Source organism: Clavelina lepadiformis, chromosome 2 (assembly GCF_947623445.1).
Source record: "Clavelina lepadiformis chromosome 2, kaClaLepa1.1, whole genome shotgun sequence".
NCBI lineage: Eukaryota > Metazoa > Chordata > Ascidiacea > Aplousobranchia > Clavelinidae > Clavelina > Clavelina lepadiformis.
The window spans coordinates 21,123,947-21,142,078 of record NC_135241.1 but is presented as its reverse complement, the minus strand read 5'-3'; the positions used below and the strand labels follow the sequence as shown (position 1 = coordinate 21,142,078).

Genomic DNA, 18,132 nt, shown 5'->3' with positions numbered 1-18,132 from the left:
CTCTTGAGGTATTATCTTAGTGCTGTATAGCGTTCCGATGAGATGCCCTATTAACCAGATAACCGTGTGGTAAAATACGATTTATCACATCTGGTTTTATTTCCTCTGATTTACTTCGCTTTTAAAGACAAGGTAATTTGGCACAGTTGCAAATCGTTAAGCTGCACAAACAGCAGAATATGTTTTCCATTGCCATTATGCAATGCATTGTGGTTGTTCTTTTCTATAACATCCATAGTGAAATGACAAGCAGGGCCTAGTATAGCCAACACAAGACGCTTTGTACCGGGAAAGATTGAACTGCATTCCCACGGAGGTATTGTTTATATTACAATGTTCGTTTTAAACAAGGACGAAACATCTACCGAGCGAGACACTTCTAAGCGTGAATAAGTAACCATAATAAACCATCTACATTTTTTCGCAAAGTAGATAAGTTAAATCGTAAAGTTGCAAAAAACTTTCATCAATATTTACAATGTGCCAAACCTAAACATTAATATGGTAAGAACGCTGCGTTTTAAATAAGGGAACTTTAAAGTCAGCCAAAAGCATTTCAATTATGTTGGCGGTCAACAACATGAAAAACCGACTTTAATTTGAAATTTTAAAGACGCAGAGGTGCACTGTTTATTGCACTAATCGTAATTCGGCTAATGAGACGGTTTCGGTTTTGACCAGACTTTATATCTGGCTTATAAGTCCCTCCCTTTGTTTGGCCTGATATTTTTGTCTTGAAAAGGGTGCTTATATGTGAGTAAATACAGGTTTTAAATTGTATTTATTTAAATGGCTTTTGCTGAATACGCAGACAATTACTCGGGCTTGGTACGATAGAAAGTAGGCCAATATTCGGCCTCAGATTCCACTCGTCCCAACCCAAGTGGCCAACTAGGAATTGGATACTTAATTTTGCTAAGCTTTGCTTTTAATTAGTCTGGGCTTTTCAACAGCTACATTTCATGTTTGTATAGTTTGAATTTTAAGCTGGTTCTTTGCTTATGTTATATAATTTACCTTCAGATTTGATGTTTTATGCAATAGAGAGTTCGTGATAAGTAAAAGGGGTGTTCGGCTCAAGAAATTTCTTTGAAATATTACACTTACGTGAAACTTACACTTATATCTTAAAATGTCTGATTTGGTTGCGGAGAAAGAGGAAGTGAGAAAAGTGATTCGGAGTTTGCTCATTTCTGCTCCGAATGGTGAGTAGTTACTTTGTATGATGTTGTTATTTTGCTTTGAGTTATGTAAAATCTTAATTTGTTGTTGGTTGGTACATTACATTCTCTTTGACATGTTGTGGCATGTTGTACTGATTTTGTTTCACATCGATTGAGGGTCAAATGCTAGAAATAGTTGACCACAAATTACACTTTTTTGTCATTAAATGTATAAATGTACAGTCAGACATCGTTCATCTGGACCACAACATTTCGGTGTAGCGGGGTATCCGGATTATCGGAAAGCGAAAAATCAATCAATCTTGCAAATGCAGCACATTGTTCAAAAATTGGTATGCACCTTACTCCACTTCAAAGTACTGACTTTCTGGCTGGACAGCAACTAAAATAAAATTATGATTTTGTTTTGTATCGGCTATTGTTTTCGTTAACTATTGTGCGTAGGAGATTAAAGAGTGAAATTGCAACATTATTATGCTTAGACAGTCGGCTATTCTTTTCGTTAACTAACTGCTCTATCTAGGACAATCGTGATCATTTTCGCTTCACTCTTAAAAATCCAGTTTATCGGATTTTACTGCTATTGATTTAGCACATTTGTTCCAAAACTTTTTTGTCGGGTCAGACAGCTGGGTTTTCGGATTAAAAGGGTAAAATGCATAGGAAGAAATCCGTTTCCGGCAGTTTTTTGTCGGATAACAGGGATTTCAGTTTTTCGGGATCCGGATTAACAAGGTCTGACTGTATATATTCAAGACAAATTTTAAAACATATCATGCGATGGTAATAACAGGCCTGCCTGTAAGAATTTTTTTAATGGTGAATAATAGAAGTAAACATGATGATAACATGTAGCACAGCCGCTAAACACAAATATTTGCCATTAAGACAAAGCATTAGACATCTAGCAACTGTCATTTTCCATCTTGTGACATTATTTTGCTGAAAATAAGTAACGCTTGCAACTGGTTGCCTGTTTGCAAAGTCATATTTCATCCAGAGCCAACCTATGACTTCTACTACACTTCATTGAAATGCCAGTCATCAGCTTGGCTTCAAACTGATGAAACAGTCGCTGCGACCTCCATCGTAATTAGCGACAAATTTTTCGTACATTTTCGACAGTATCTGCTTTATCACTATATCCACTTGCTGACAACTATTTTTGGATTTAAGTTTAACTTTTTTAACGCTTGCCCATACCTTTCCTATTTATAATTTATTTTAGGTCTGACACCGTCGCAATTGGAGAGCGATTATAAGGCAATGATGTCAAACCCAATCCCGTATCGAAAGTTTGGGTTTTTCAACGTAATGGATTTTGCACGAAGTCTTACAGACGTCTTGTACATTGCGCTAAATAACAATCAGCTTGTATTTCACCCAATTGCAAACAATTCTACAAAGCACATCTTGAAAATGGTTCAAAAACAGAAGAATTCGAAACAGTGTCCCAGTTTGCTTGCTCCTGCTCCTAGAGGTAAGGCATCATCATCAAAGCAAAGACCACGTCAAAATGTTTGGCCATCAGCATTTTTAAAGAATGGAATCCTACGATTGGTTAAAGCTCATCCTGACGGCATCTCTTTGACCAAGCTACCTGATCTCTATAAAGATGCTAACCAATCGAATCTTGAACCAGAGGAATTGAAAAACATTCAGGCGTACATTTTAAAGATGCCAGATGTTGCAAGGTTGGAGTATGGAAGAAAAGAGAGAAATGGGAATAATCTTTATATTTATCCTGCGAAGAGTGTCCTTATGTATAAAAACCTTGTTGAGAATAAAGTCATTCTTAAACAGTCGGCTGCAACGTTAGCATCTTGTCAAGAAAATAACACTTGTTCATCCAATTTTCTGTGTACAACAACTGCTATAAGACCGACCATGGCAATTAAAACAATAACTACTGCTATCTCATCAGGATCATCTGGTTCACCAATAACTACAACTTGCAAAAATTCGACAACAACAGTATGCAGCACTTCTGTTAAGAATGAAGTGCTGCCGGCCACACATGGTAGCTCTGTCTCAAATTTTCAAGCACTTGAAAACGTTGACTGGTCAGACAAAGCTGATAAGATCAAAAAAACTGCTACTGTGTCAAACAGAGAGATACTGATCCCTTTAAGACGACAACAAAGCAATTCCCACAAAAGATCAGATCAAAAAAATCGACCTCAAATGCAGCGACAAAATGCTACTTCAAGGTGTCATGCAGAAAAGGCAACAAAGCATGATACTGCTGAGAAGTTGACGTCGAAGTCTTCAGAGAATGTAAAACTTGACGAAACAAATGTATCAGTAACTAAAACTTCTGAAATAGGACTGCATGCTCAGTCTTCAGAAAAAGCTTTTAAACCTTTCAAAGTAAATGCCTCGAATAGAAAAACCACATCCACTTCAAATCCCAGTAACAAGTCATGTTCTGCCAACTCTTTCATCAAGAAATCAAACCGCACAGAGAGGAAGACACCATCACCCACCTTAAGTGATTTGGGTATTTTTGAAGCTGACAACACCCCATCCTCCAGGTTACTTCAGGAAGAGATAGTTGATCTCTTAGCTGACAACAAGACTGGAATGTGCGTTGTACAGCTCCCAACGTTGTATAAAATGAAGTACAACAAAGAGTTGGATTTGCATAAGTATGGATATTTCAGTGTCATTGAGTTTGTATCAACGATGTCTGATCGTGTGAGCATGTGCAGAGTTCATCGAAGCGGAGATTGGATCCTTAAATTACGATGTTTCATGAATGACAGTGGTTGGTATCTTTTTCATCCATATGAAATTGTATTGATACAACATTGACTATGTAATTTACATTGTAATTTAAGCCTTTCTGCTCGTTGCTTGTTAATTTGATTACTAACACAATTATTTATGAAATGTTCTATAGAAAATGGTGACAATACAGACGAACAACCGGAGACGGATAATCGATTTGATGCAAACTTGAAGAAAGTTGAAAATGATCTGAAGGAACTTTTAAAACGTTTCAAGGGTGGGATTGTCCTCAAGAGCCTCGAGGATATCTACCAGATGCACTATAGTCGAAACTTTCCTTATAAAAAACTTGGATTACCTTCAATCGAAAGCTTGATATGTCGAGTTGCTGATAAACTTGTTCTTGCAAATGGTTTGTCATCATCAATATCACTTTTTAGTCTCCGTTACATCTTGCGGCTGTGCATTGCAAGCTCATCAGATTGTCGTTTGGTATTTCTTTAAGTATTAGAACTACTTAACCATCGCCAGGTCTCTGTTTTTTAGGTGACATATGTCTGCAATCTTCATCTGCATCAGAGCAGAAAACTCCGGCCGCACCGAGTAACGAGATCACCCCTATAGACGCGGTTGGCAGCGGGGTTTGCTACAAACCCCCCACGATACCGACTCAAGACTGGGGCTACTTTGACTGCTTTGTCTCTTACGTTGCGTCTCCAGGATCGTTTATGATCCAAGTCATTGGGGAAGAGACAACATGTGCTCTTGATGAGTTGATGGATGAGCTGGAAAGAGTTTATACTCACCCAATAGCGAGAAGTTACAAGTGGGTGATGGATTGTCATGTTTAAGTTGACACCGATGTCTAGTTTTATCTGAATCATGCCATTTTTATCTTAAGGATGCCATCGCATTTGGCTCATATTGGTCAAGTTTGTGCAACAATTTTTCACGGAGATAACAATTGGAACAGAGCAATAATTACAGAGGAACCAAGGGTATGAAGCCAACACAACATACATAAATAATTATTTCAGTTTGCTTATTATGTACTCTTTATGTTGCAAACATAGAAGTGTGCTTTATGGAGTACTAAGATATTGCAAACTATTCTTATCTGTAATAACATTGTCATGACAGGGTGGATTTGTAAAGGTCTTATTTGTTGATTACGGCGATATGGCATCGGTTCCAGTTAATTCTCTATTTCTCTTGAAATCAAAATTTCTTGATCTTCCCGCAATCATGATCCGAGCCCGTCTCGCTCATCTGAAGCCAGCCGACATGGAGACGTGGGACTTTGAGGCAAAGAAAGTCATGTTAGATATTTGCCGTGATAAAGCACTTGTTGCCTCTGTTACAGGTTTGATTAGTGGTTGCTTAATGTGACAGTAACATTAAACACAGACATGTTATGAATAGAAGTAATGACTTGAGTACAAGGGAGCTAAGACACGAGTCTTGCGTAGTTTGTACCTCTCCTGTTTTCCCAAATAGTTATAATGTACGCATCTGTTGTTTGAATAAGGCAATAGAAAAATTTTATTTAGACTACTTCTACTTGTAATGTTTGAATACAGATGTAGACAGTCTTAATGTTGTGTCTCTGCTTCTGTGTGACACATCGCAATCTGCAACCATCGACGTCTTTGTTAACGATGTTTTGATTGAGAAAGAACTTGCAACTCTGGTGAGGGATGATGCAATCCTCGACGAGCGCGAAGAGATTCGAAGATCGGTTCAAGAAAAACTTCAGGTTTAAATGTCCAATGTTTTTTGTGTTTCAGAACTTGAAAGTGTTTGATTTTTAACCAAAGTGTCAATTGTAATCTCAGAAAAAAAAGCCTGAGTTAGCAACCCCAGATCACAATCAAAATTATCTGGCTCAACTTCCATTAGATCTCCCCCCGCCCTACCAAGCCACAGAGCCTGAACTTTGTGATGGGAAGTCAGAGACAAGTGCTGGTAAATGAATTCATTTTAAGTAGTTTTTGACCAATGCATTGGAACTATGGAGACTGATGAGTTTGATTTCATGTGTGCTTTAGATATGTTCCTGGTACATTTTAGTAGATTGTGTGTAAGTGATGTTTTGCAGTTTATTTCCAGTAGCTGAAGTATTGTGCCGCTAAACACTAAGTGTAAGAAATACAGGATTTAGGATTTGGAATAACTTAGTTAAAACTTCTCCTTAATACATGATGTGCTAAATTTGAATGTATCCAGCATAGAGAAACATTGGTAACAGACCAAGCAAAGAGTTTAGGAAGGTTTAGGATGATAAACATTTTAAGCTTATTTTTATGAGGTGAAAGCTTAACATACATTTTTTCCGGTCATTTGCTTTTCTCAAGCTCACAATTTATATTCGGGTGTGAGATCAGGGTCCAATCCTCATATCCAATCTTACTCCAACCTTTTAAAGATAGTCCCTCCACCCCCTGGTTTCAACCACCTAAACCCAGATGAAGTTAGTAATGTCTACTCAGACTTTAACCAGATGAAACCGGTTGAAACTCGTCCAAACTGGCCAGGTACATCTTGTTATGAATTATAAATGGACAGTCAAGAGCACACTGTACGTGACTACTGATGGCAGCTGATATTTTTGCTGTAACATTAATTTGGCATTTGGGTCAGGATTTGTCCTAGTATCTGTGATTATTATGTCTAATTTACTGATGCTAATATTGGAAGGCTTAGTCTGAAAAGTCCTGTGATCACCTTATCAGACCTAGTTTGGGAAAGAAATAGAACACATACTGCATATTAAGTTGTATGGTATATATCTAATACTTATCAATAACCTATCCAAACACTTTATCCTTTATTTTTGCAGAGACTGTGGACTTCTCTCAAAAACAGAACAAAATGATTAAAAAGAAATTACCAGAAAAGAAAAAACAGAAAAGATTTTTACGACAATACAAACTTGCTGGTAAATCGACCACAACTACAGATAAGCTAATACAGACAAAACTTTAATTGTAGTGAACATTCTACAATTCTTTTCAAGTAACTTGAACGAGAATTTCCTATTTATTGATACAGATGATCACACTATACATGTAATAAATTATGAGGGGAATGCTCTGCTCTCTAGTGGTGAAATTTCTCATTTGTTTCGGCCGTTGTCCGGCGATCTTCTTGCTCCTCTTCTGTTGGTGAAGAGTCTTTCATTTCCTGAACTTGTCCTCTCCAACGATGAAAAACACAGACATCTCTTTGCTGAGTTTAACCAAGCAAAGGTTTGCTTATTACCATGATGTAATGGGTTATAAAATAAAAGTTGTTTGGAAAGTAAGATGTTTCTGAACATTGCTTATATTTACTGAAAGAATTATGTGGTTTAGTTGAACTTTATTTGAAAAACAACTACTTTGCAAAATTTTTGCTATAAATTACAAATTGAAATTAATAGATGTAGCCAAGATTTTTAAGCGAATGTTTAACTATTTGCTGTTCTGTAACTGTACAATATCTGGAGTTTAAAAATAAGTTTGCTGCTATTAACTTCAAGGTGAAGGGAACATTTTCAAAGCAAGGTTTAAAGTCCCTTGTCTCACTTTTCCGACTCTCTGATGTTCCCATGATAATTGAAGAGTTGGGTCACAACCACAGTGCTATACTGATCAAAGCATTCCAACATCTTTTCCACACGTTTGTTCCTGATGAAAGTTACTGGTTCTGTGATAAGGCTGATTTGCCTGATGATGTCCAAACACAAAGTACTGAATATTAGCTAACACAGCAATTAATTGTTTATTGTTGGTCATTTCTGATGATGTTCTGGGTTTTCTTTCACTCCTAATTAACATTGTATATTTTGGCAACAGGCATTGTAGGGAGGTGTGTTTTAACCGACGAAAGTACTTCAGTGGAAATGTGCAGTAAAATTGATGTATCATCTGAATGCATCAGAGATGACTCTCAACTTATGGTGGAGCCTAAAAACCACACCAAGTGTTGCAGTGAAGTGATGAAAACATCACTTCAAGAGTTTCCAGGCATGGTGAAAGATGGTGAATGCAGTAGTCTACTTTTTATAGTGCAATGATTTTCCATTTTGTTAATCTTACATCTTTTGCAATTAGACATTTTAATTTATAGGTGCATTATATCTTTATGTGCTGTATGTAGTGGTGATAATAGGTTGATGTTGTGTGTATTGTATTTGCTTTGGTGTAGTTGATGAGTCACGCAAACAGAGCATTGAACCAAGTTGTTCAAGGACTGAAGTTTATGAACATTCTTCAAACGGCGCTGGGCAACAATCATTAATTAAACAGAGGTTTGATTGAGGCAATTTAAACGTGGATACTGGATAGCCAGCACTTTTTAAGAGTTTTTGACATTGCATTTGCCACTAAAACAGAGTTTTTTGAGATCCCCAAATATATACATAACAACACCATCATTTTAACGATATCTCACATTTTGATGGTGTGACTGTTTCTGGTTTTGTGTTTAGGGACACTTTGTTGGACAGACTGGTGAAGGAGCCATCGACTCATCTTTTTAATGAATTAGAATGTTTAATTCGAAAATTAAATTTATACGAGAAAAGAGAAAACGAAACAACCTCAGGTCCAAATGACGGTTTGTTGTTTATTCTGACTTTGAAAGTGTTCTTTTAAAACACATTTAAAAAAAACATGGTTGTTATATATTATTACTGATGTATCATTCGCAACAAAGCAGTTGAAAGTGATTTATAGTCGCTAGTATGTCTGCTAAAGCTTAAAAATTTATTTTTATAAGACAACAAGAGTTCTTCTAAAACAGTGCTTTGCAACCATTTGTGTCACGATATGAAGGTAGATGTGTAACTGTGTAATCTCAACATAGTATTTTTTAAAATGTTAAATATCATGCCCTTTTGGCAGTTTCGGTGCAAAACAAGGCGATTGACAAACCGGAGCACAACAGTAAAATCTTTTGTCTTTACTCGAACCGTGTTTCTTACATGTCGTTGGTTGTTTCTTTATCTAGCAAAGTAAGCCAGTAGATGGTGAGAACAAGGGAAAAGAAAAAAATCCAAAATAATAACATACAGCAATTGCGCCTATTCAAACAAGCACAAATGCTTCTTTTAAATAAATCAGAAGGTGTTTTTTGTATTTCCTATATTTTTGTGTACATTTTTAGTTGAGGTTTACCGCCTAACTTTTGAAACTATTTAAGTGTTCTGCACTTGATAAAAGGTTGTGAAGGACTGTTCTAGAACCTAATATTAGGGCTGCAGACTTAAACTCAAAAAAATAGTTTTGAGTAGTTTGTTATAACAATTGCAGTAAATTTTATCAAGTTTTTGCAACTTGCATTGCAATAAACATCCAAGATTGATCAAAAAAATTGACATGTAGGTGAATTTCAACTTCAACTCGAATAATTCAATATGCAAAACTTGAAATCAACTTGTAAAACTTTGATAAAGTCAGCATTTGAACAGGAACTCACTTAAAAATTGGTTGAGTTTGCAGCGCTGCCCAATACCAATACATTATGTAATCTTTGTGCACTATGATTACTTCTTATTTCTCCTATTACTGCCCATAGATATTCGTTACCGCATTTCCTTTTTATGCGAATAGAGTATAAAAAACTGCACTTAATTTGCTATGGATAAGAATGTGTTTTATTTGCTTTCAAAGCTTGCAAAAAGGCCAATTTGAGTAGAAAAGCAAATGAAAGCCATGAAACCTACAATAATCGTGTTGATGACGAGGTTGTAGAGAGCATGGGCGTGATTCCTGAGCATGATAATGCGCAACCACTTGAAAACATCTTCGCTCCAAAGTCCGACAATGTGACAGCAATGAAAAGGTGACTTTGAGCAACAGATTTGAAAAAAATAGAGAATTTTTCAGTTAATTTTAATATAATTTGTTCGGTTTATTTTACTTTTCATCATTTGCTTTTTCGTAGTGATGTTTTTTTTTTCAGTTTCCTCAACGCAAGATCGCCTCCATTTCAGCCTACCCAGAGCACTTTTCCAGCAAACAACATTGCTGTTATAAACCCGCTAGGCCCAAAAACGGTCTCACTGAATCCCTGTGGACATCAAACAACGATTGCCCCCACCGTGCAACCGTCTCCTTTTCGGTATTGCTACACTGCCATGAGCTACTTGGACCAGCCCTGCCAGTGCCAATGTTGTAACTCCCGTCTATTGCCCGGTATTTCTAGACCCCTCACCCCAACTGGATTTCCGTCCAACCAACGTTTTATGGCAAACTCCACCTCTGTTGGGCAAACCTGGGTACCACAGCCACCTTTAATGGCCGCATGCTGCCTTAAGCACCCCCACTGATGGGGCATTGTGTGTCACAATGGACTTGGACTATGGTCTGGACGAAATCATGTTCTTTGTGTTTTTTTGAAATGTGCGCCAAATAATTAATGGCGCTGCTTTCATTTTCGTGATGACGTTTTTCTTGATATGTTATATTACTTCTATCATTTCACAATTTTCTACTTTATTCACGGATTTCCGTTCATTGTGAAATTTTTTTCAAATAAAATTTCTTTTTCATCCACAAAAAATGACCACTTGCTGAACTACATGAGTGAGAATGCGAGGTGACGGTTCGATTGCATGATTCGAAACATGATGCGATGTAGAATCCCATAATTTTAAAAGACAAAACAGCCAGGCCAGGCGTGACGCGTTTGTTCACTGGTAAGTTTGCTTGTCCTAAGAATCGCAATCACCATAAGAAGTGGTTGTTTGAAGCCAGTCATTTGCTTTAACACGAATTTTCAAATACATCGTTTTGTTTATTATGCAGTGTTTTGATCCGTAACTGTAAAGAGAAAGCACCTAATTTCTCGACAGGAAATGAAAATAGGAAAACTCCCACGGGGAATTTTAATTGATCACGTGACGAAGAGAAAGCACCTAATTTCTCGACAGGAAATGAAAATAGGAAAACTCCCACGGGGAATTTTAATTGATCACGTGACGAAGAGAAAGCACCTAGTTTCTAGACAAATCCAAAAAAAAAGAAATTCCCGCGGAGGATCCCAATTGACCACGTGATAGCAGTAAGAAATATCATTGGAAAATAATCTACCATGATATTTGTTCAAGTGCGGAGATATTTAAGTTATAAGTTGCCCAAAATTAGAACTGAGCCGAAATCGGCCAAGGTGCGTCCATTTGTGGCGATTTTGTGGAAAAGTTAAGGCGCACCAAAATAACACTGTGCAACACAAATAAACTTCAAGGTACGTTTACTAATTTGCGATATTTTGTGACAAAACGTTTTAACAATATACTGCAGGGTTGTCAAACTCAATCGCACCAGGGGCCAAATCTCAAAACTTATTTAACGCCGCGGGCCGTAAGTATGATAACTGATTGAACGTTTCGTAACTTGACGTGACTTGATTGAACGTTTCGCGACACAAGTACATGAATTGGAACAGGCAGCAGGCAGGCAGGCCAAATGTGGCCCACGGGCCGGGAGTTTGACTTCGAGGCATATTCGAGGCGAGGCACTTCACATATTTTGTGACAAAACGTTTTAACAATATACGGTGATCGTTGACAGACTAGTGCGAGCCTATTAACAGCTTTTGTTGATTTCGAGGCGTTTTATTATTTAAGATGACTTATCAAAGCTAATGCATTCAAACCAGGTTGTACAAAAAAAACTTGGAGTGCGTTCTATGTTGTTTATATGGGTGCTGTTTGGTGGGTTTGTAATGAAAAGGCGATCAAGCAGGTTTGGGATTCGATTGCTGATCCAGACAGATGCCACCACTGTCTCGTACAATTTAAGCATTAACGAAATAACTTGGAAATAGCCATAAACACTAACTACTGCATTACATTAAAAGGAAAAGAAACAAAATGCTTGTTAAGACATGAACACTATAAACCAGCCATGCAAAGTCCAATGCATTGTAGCAAAGCTGCTGAATGTGTGTCCATAAAACTCGGTTTCAACAACACGGAATGAGCATACAACGAGATCGTATTTACCAGTTTCAAAAAATGTATATTTATCGGCGTGGCTCAACTGTTAACTTTGGGACTTGCGGTCAGGCTTTCATACGGTGGAGGATTGAGCATCTACAAGAAAACAACGCAAGTTGTGTTTAACTTAAAGATTTATGTGGTGATAACATTGGTTCAGTTCAATGTGTTCGCCTTTAACCGATGCTAAATAAAAGCAGGGAGTATTGTTTAAAGTTAAAATAATAGTGTTACAACAAGAATTGTTTGCTTACTAATTGTTTAGGATAACGGCTGCTGCATTGTGCATTCTCCGTATTTCCGTTTGCTACCATATAAGACACAGTATTATTTTTCACATTCGAATTCACCACAAACAGGTCAAAAGCGTTTGAATTTTCTACAATATCCGGTTCCGGTTCGGCATAAACACTGTGTGGGAAATTAGGAGCACTCTGCATTCTGCCATTTGTATCAGCCACTCCAATCTGGGACGTCCTAACATGATAAGGAAAGTTGCTGTTTGCTGCACTTGGCCTCGTCAATGTCTATTTGCAGTAAAAACACGTTTCACTGAAAATGTAATATGTACTGTATATAAAGAGTACAATGAAAATTATAAATGTAGTAATAACTTAGAGTTGTATAAAAATGCTTATTTAACTGGTTCAAAAATTATATAGAAGGTATTTCATTAGGGAACGGAACAATATCTCACCAAAAACACTGAATAGGCAGCAAAATCGATGCATCTTTGAAGACCATTCACGACTTTAGCGCGCATGTATCGTGGAATTGCGTAGGCAGCCACCAGTGCCATTATCGGTATGGCAAAAAACCTGTCATACACAATGAATTAAATTGTTGCCACTAAACTGTTCAAAAAATTCTAGTTACAAATTATCAATCCTATATGTTTAAAAGTATTAGCTTAATAAACATACCAGCATTAAGTTTACTAATTTAACAACATTAACATGAAGTATCATGAAATACAGCGGAAACTCATTAACTTAAAACTGGGAGGAACACCTTAAACTACCTCGAGCAATCCAAAGTTTAAATCATCAAAAGCTGGAACAACTGACATTGCTACAAGACTTTTGCCAGCATCAGTCAAGTTTTTTGAGTTATTGGTAAAATGAATTTGATTTAACGAGCTCTACTTGCATTATTCAGTTGAGGCAATAAACTCACCATAATGTGTAAAAAACATAAAATGGATAGTAAAAGTCACTTTTCTCGGGATAACGCTTCAGAGTAAATATGATACCATATGTAAACCAGACCCACGCCGTTAATCTTAAAGCAATGTTGCCATATCCGGCAGGGGATTCGTAAACGTATAAAACCAAGCCTGGATCAAAAAGCTGCAAAAGTCAACAAAATTTAGTTTCAAAATAAACAAAAAATCTCTCCCACACTAAAAATCAATGTTGATTAGTGACCAGTGATAAATTCTGAACAACACTGAAATAAAGATATACTTCGTTTGACTTACCACATACTCATACAGGAAAAGCACAACACCAATGACACCGTATATTGTAATAAAAACTGACATTCTGACGGTTCCTGTATATGTTAATTTTCCACGTGTTATGGTAAAACCTTTTCCGAGTAACAAAAGCAATAGCAGAAATAGCAATTCTGCAATTGCACCAAACACTTCACCTGGATTTATAAACAAAAGGTGCTTTTATTTCGAAATATTTTACATAGAGGTTTTGATGCCTTGTGCTTGATAAAAGCCACTTTTGTCAGCAGCACTATGAAATTATAAAACCTTTAATTAAACCGTTAAGTATTCAGTAAAAAGATAATTTATTTTGTACGTACCAATCAGCTTCAAACCTTTGTTTTCAATACCAGCAGATGCAAATGTGCCAAGTGCAACACACAACGTGAGAAAACCAAAAACTAAAGTAATATTGACAGTTTACTCAACATATCACTAGATTTTAGAGATTTATGAAGAGTAATTTTATTATTTAACGCTATTTACCTGTTTTTATATATGTTGGTTTGAAGACTTTAAATTAAAATGTAGAAAGTACAAACACAAAAATAAAACAAAATACTTAAGATAAAATTACATCAATTACATTGAAATAAATTAACGCACAAACTCTCATACCTTCCAAGGCTAAACAAACCATGAAAAGCTTGTATGTTGCATGAAATAATTGACGATTAAAAAGGCAAACTAATAAAAAGAAGTTTAAAAATATTGTAAGTATTGTACTTCTTTTAAGTTTCCTGAAAACGTTTTTCAGATTTACCTGCAAAATATATAGACACCCCAAACATCATAGTAAAAAGTATCAGAAAAAATATGTCAGTTTCTAAGATTCCTGAAATATAAAAACAACATTTCAAGGTTTGATGACATTCGTTGGAGAATGCGTAGATATACTTACACAAAAATAATCCCACCACAGGACCTAGGTCAAAAATAATTTCGATACTTTCTGATAATTTTGAAAGTTTAAGTTAGTTTTGACAACGCTATTCAATAAAATTGAAGAAATATCACAAGATCATTTCTAACAACAAACATTGTCAAACAGTTTAGTTAAGATTCTTATTATGGAGTTTGGACTATTTCTGCCGACATTATTGTAAGGATCACATTGTACAAGTTAACTGATATTCCGATGCATCACATTCAGCTGTAGATTTATGACTAGTGCCTTTCATTTAAATTGCATGAGTTAAGATTTTTTCCCTTTCAAGAACCCTTTCAAGAACTACTAATTGTAAAGCAAAGTTTATTGTTTGTAAAATTATTTACCACATTCATCGGCTGAAAAATGCTCCGTCCAGTATGAATGCCCATTTGTGAGTTTCATTTCATATGTTAGGTCAATACCATTATTACCTAATGCTTCTGCAAAGAATACACTCCATGTCAAAATTACATTTTCTATCATTTCACAGCAAGGTTTACATACAAGGATAGCTAAGAAGATAAAAAAGCTGCAGGTACACCATAACATACCCAACTTTTTTCCTTCGTATTTTTTAATAAATGAAAATGATGTACCCTTGCAGTGGCTGATTGCAATATACCACCATCTTTCACGCATCGATCGAAAACTCCTTCCCCCTTCACAATGCAAGTACTTCTGACTGCTATGATTTGTCACCTAAAATGAAAGCAGCTTACATCATTGCTCATTGCTTATAGTTCGCTTGTATCAATTTTTTCAATTTAGCAGTTATTTTAACATGTTCAGTTATCACAAACTTCAACAGTATGTTAGAATAAGTAGGTATTTTGCCAATTGATTGCTTAAAACTAGTAAAATGAATTTTTGTGTGTGTGAAAGAAGTGAATTTAATTCTTTTAAAAAGTATTTCTTTACTTTCGTAATTTTGATCCCTGTTACACAAAATTCAATGTATGTAGCAGTAGAACAACATAAAAATATGCAGAAAAAGGATTGGTTTAATTTTCTTACAACACAGCCACTCCATGAATATCTTGTGGTGAGGTTAATAATTTGATTGTGTGCTGATTCCAACACTGCTTCTTTTAGAAAGCAATTCTGTAAAAACAAAAGCAAAGAGCTGTGTCAATATTCAAGTTACGCACAGTGTCGGAAGTTTGAAAATTTTGCTAAAGTGAAAGTTTCATTCAAAATGGCACTTGCCAACCCTCTTAAAACGGCGAAAAACAAAGGTTAACACCCTTTGTTAACCACTAAAGGTACTTGTGGCAAGTTTTCAACATTTCAATGCACTTGCTGACACATAAGTACGGTACACTTTGTCCATGTTCAACGGTTTGTATACTACGAGTACACTGTATACTCGTACAATGATTAACAACAGCACAAACATTAGAAAGAACAAACCTTTGAATCATTTTTATAGACTTGTGGCCATTGCTTCCCGTCATCAAAGTATAGCAGAACATTATGGCAGCATTCTTCCTGTATTCAAGCAAAAATTTCAGTTAATTGATGATAATATCTTTTTGCTTAAGCAAGATTTTCGTACTTGGTTCTATGCTTCATAGCACTTAATCAGTAAAAAATAAACACATGCAAAACTATAATAACAACAATCATTAAAACTGTGAAAATTATTATCGTATCAATAATAGTATTCAACAATCATCAAGGGCTCATTATTGTATTAAGATAGCAAAATATATAACATATCTCACCAATGGATAAGTGAATTTAAATTGCATACGTCCTATGTCAGAGAGAAAGCAAAATCTTCCTAGAAATGCCCAGTCCTGTAACAGTCCCAGTCAAAAACAACATAAAAATTAATACAATTTAACTGCACTTAACAATTTCACTTACTTTTAATTTTGCTGTAAATTATATACATGTTAAAAATAGTTTTTAGATTTAACATACCTGGGATGTATGCAGCCTTCCTTCCAAATAAACAGCACAACATTCATGGTAAAGTAGACATAACAGAAACAAACAAGCCTTTAAACCGGGCATTTTAGTCACAATTCAGGGACATTGAAAGCATTCACTGAATGTTACAGGAAAATAACAGATTGTAAATAATAATATTTTAACTGTTTGAAAACAACAATAATAATTCAGCTTATGCTTAAAAAACAATTATAACACATTTTCTTCATTACTTATTGATGTATTTTCATCACTTGATAATGTTAATAGTAATTACATACTCAATAAATCTGTTCAGATTAACAAAACCTTTCCTCAATAACTGTTCACGATTGCAATTGTTAAAGGCTTAAAACTGTTGCTACACAGACAAATTTATGTTTATGATAAATACACTTACTTTTACTACAATCGTACAGAGCTCAGAGTGCTCACCAAACATTTAAACTGTTTCTCTCTTTTCAGAACGCACTTCCACTTTTGACCTAACCACTCCAATTTCAAAAGCCACTTGTTCCAACTCTGCCACTGGCCCGCCACTTTGAAAACTTCAAACTTCATGAAGTAGGTGAGGTGTTTACTGTTTAAACGAAAGTACATTTTCATACGACTGGTAACTTTTAACGTTTTTATTCAATAAGCATTGACTACAAGCATGAATTTTAACTTTGTTGGTTAAAATAATGTTAAAATTTAAGATTTTGTGGTGAATAAGTGGTCAACGTAGCATGTGACGTGAATGCGTAAACGTTTGCAGCAGCGTTTATCTCAGCATGTTACATATGTAATTTTGCCTTGCATTTCAAGCAAAGTTTTGAAAAATAGACTAGTAGTAATATCAAATACTTCAATTACACACGTCGCAGATACCACGCAAACTCTTACACATTTCATGTTGCATGCTTCGCTGATCACGCACCTAGACGTTACATCGAACAAGTCCAGCGCGTAGGATTCAAACCGATGTAAAATAAGATCTAAGACACAAATTTTCAATATTTTTTCTTTTTTGTGAAATGGAATTCATATGCTATTTACCTGAGTGAAACTGCCTAAAACGTTTGCAATACAAAAAAGAATCAAAATGAGTTGACAGTGTCAATTGTTAAGCATAGGCGATCGAAAAACATCTTGCCGCCCAGACAGTAACTCGGAAAGCGTCTACAGAAGTTAGATTAAGATTAAGAAGGAAGGTTTAGGTAAGTTTCTCTGCCATTATAACATTTAAATTAGGTTAGCAAGAAACCGGGAAAATATTTTCAAACGTGGAATTTTTCCAGTAAAATAGTGAACGCTTAAAAGTCTACAATATGATATGCTAAACCACTGTACTAACTTTGTATTGTATCATACTTACTGTAATGCCACAGTGCATTCCATACGATGTGTACGCCGAAGGTCAGTTGGGCGTAGGCTACATTACGAATGCGCCAAAGATGTTATGCCAACACGATCTCTAAGAAATAAGAAGACACTGTGCTCTTTTGAATAAGAGAAAAACGGAAAAGCTAAAAGAATTTACAATTGTCATCGTTAAATCGAGTTTACGCGGCTTGGCCGGGGCTCACACCGAAGATCTTTGGTGTAACTCATGTAAAATACGGGATCACGACATATGGCCGTGAACAAACTCGCCGGCGACAACTGAACGTCGACAACTGACCGGCAACAAATTGGCCGGCGATGAAATTAACCGTCGATAAATTGGCCGGCGATCAAATTAACCGTCGACAAATTGGCCGTCAAAAGGTCAAAATTCTAATTCACTATCTAGTCACTATCCAGTATGTGTATTGCAGTCAAGGTTGCCACTCGTAGAGTTTTTTGGCCCCTTGTAGCGTGACCCATATTCATAGATTTCTTATTGTTA

The 18,132-nt window shown here is 36.0% G+C and overlaps 2 protein-coding genes across 8 annotated transcripts; one reads left to right on the top strand and one right to left on the bottom strand.

Moving 5' to 3' along the window:
- Positions 1-1,029: 1,029 nt before the first annotated feature.
- Positions 1,030-10,446, top strand: LOC143446064 (uncharacterized). 6 transcript variants are annotated; one of them, XM_076945525.1, is made up of 18 exons: positions 1,066-1,205; positions 1,407-1,516; positions 2,413-3,951; positions 4,087-4,326; positions 4,461-4,740; positions 4,816-4,912; positions 5,055-5,277; positions 5,495-5,670; positions 5,750-5,879; positions 6,269-6,448; positions 6,754-6,852; positions 6,966-7,162; positions 7,435-7,642; positions 7,751-7,936; positions 8,103-8,205; positions 8,386-8,513; positions 9,569-9,740; positions 9,861-10,445. In XM_076945525.1, the coding sequence occupies exons 3-18, from the start codon at positions 2,451-2,453 to the stop codon at positions 10,225-10,227; spliced, it is 4,287 nt and encodes a 1,428-aa protein (XP_076801640.1). In that variant the 5' UTR covers positions 1,066-1,205; positions 1,407-1,516; positions 2,413-2,450; the 3' UTR covers positions 10,228-10,445. The 6 variants fall into 6 exon arrangements, with proteins under 6 accessions (XP_076801638.1, XP_076801639.1, XP_076801637.1 ...); XM_076945523.1 differs by lacking the exon at positions 1,407-1,516 and having other exon boundaries at positions 1,030-1,205; positions 7,751-7,921; positions 9,861-10,446; XM_076945524.1 differs by lacking the exon at positions 1,407-1,516 and having other exon boundaries at positions 1,030-1,205; positions 6,299-6,448.
- Positions 10,447-10,463: 17 nt separating this feature from the next.
- LOC143446065 (transmembrane protein 145-like) lies at positions 10,464-16,884 on the bottom strand. Of its 2 annotated transcripts, XM_076945528.1 has the most exons (15): positions 16,663-16,884; positions 16,254-16,380; positions 16,052-16,126; positions 15,738-15,815; positions 15,342-15,428; positions 14,879-15,026; positions 14,672-14,767; positions 14,160-14,231; positions 14,015-14,083; positions 13,717-13,797; positions 13,379-13,551; positions 13,075-13,247; positions 12,596-12,716; positions 12,153-12,425; positions 10,464-11,994 (listed from the first exon to the last, which is right to left on the bottom strand). In XM_076945528.1, the coding sequence occupies exons 2-15, from the start codon at positions 16,344-16,346 to the stop codon at positions 11,938-11,940; spliced, it is 1,596 nt and encodes a 531-aa protein (XP_076801643.1). In that variant the 5' UTR covers positions 16,347-16,380; positions 16,663-16,884; the 3' UTR covers positions 10,464-11,937. The 2 variants fall into 2 exon arrangements, with proteins under 2 accessions (XP_076801643.1, XP_076801644.1); XM_076945529.1 differs by lacking the exon at positions 16,663-16,884 and having other exon boundaries at positions 14,924-15,026; positions 16,254-16,455.
- Positions 16,885-18,132: the final 1,248 nt, after the last annotated feature.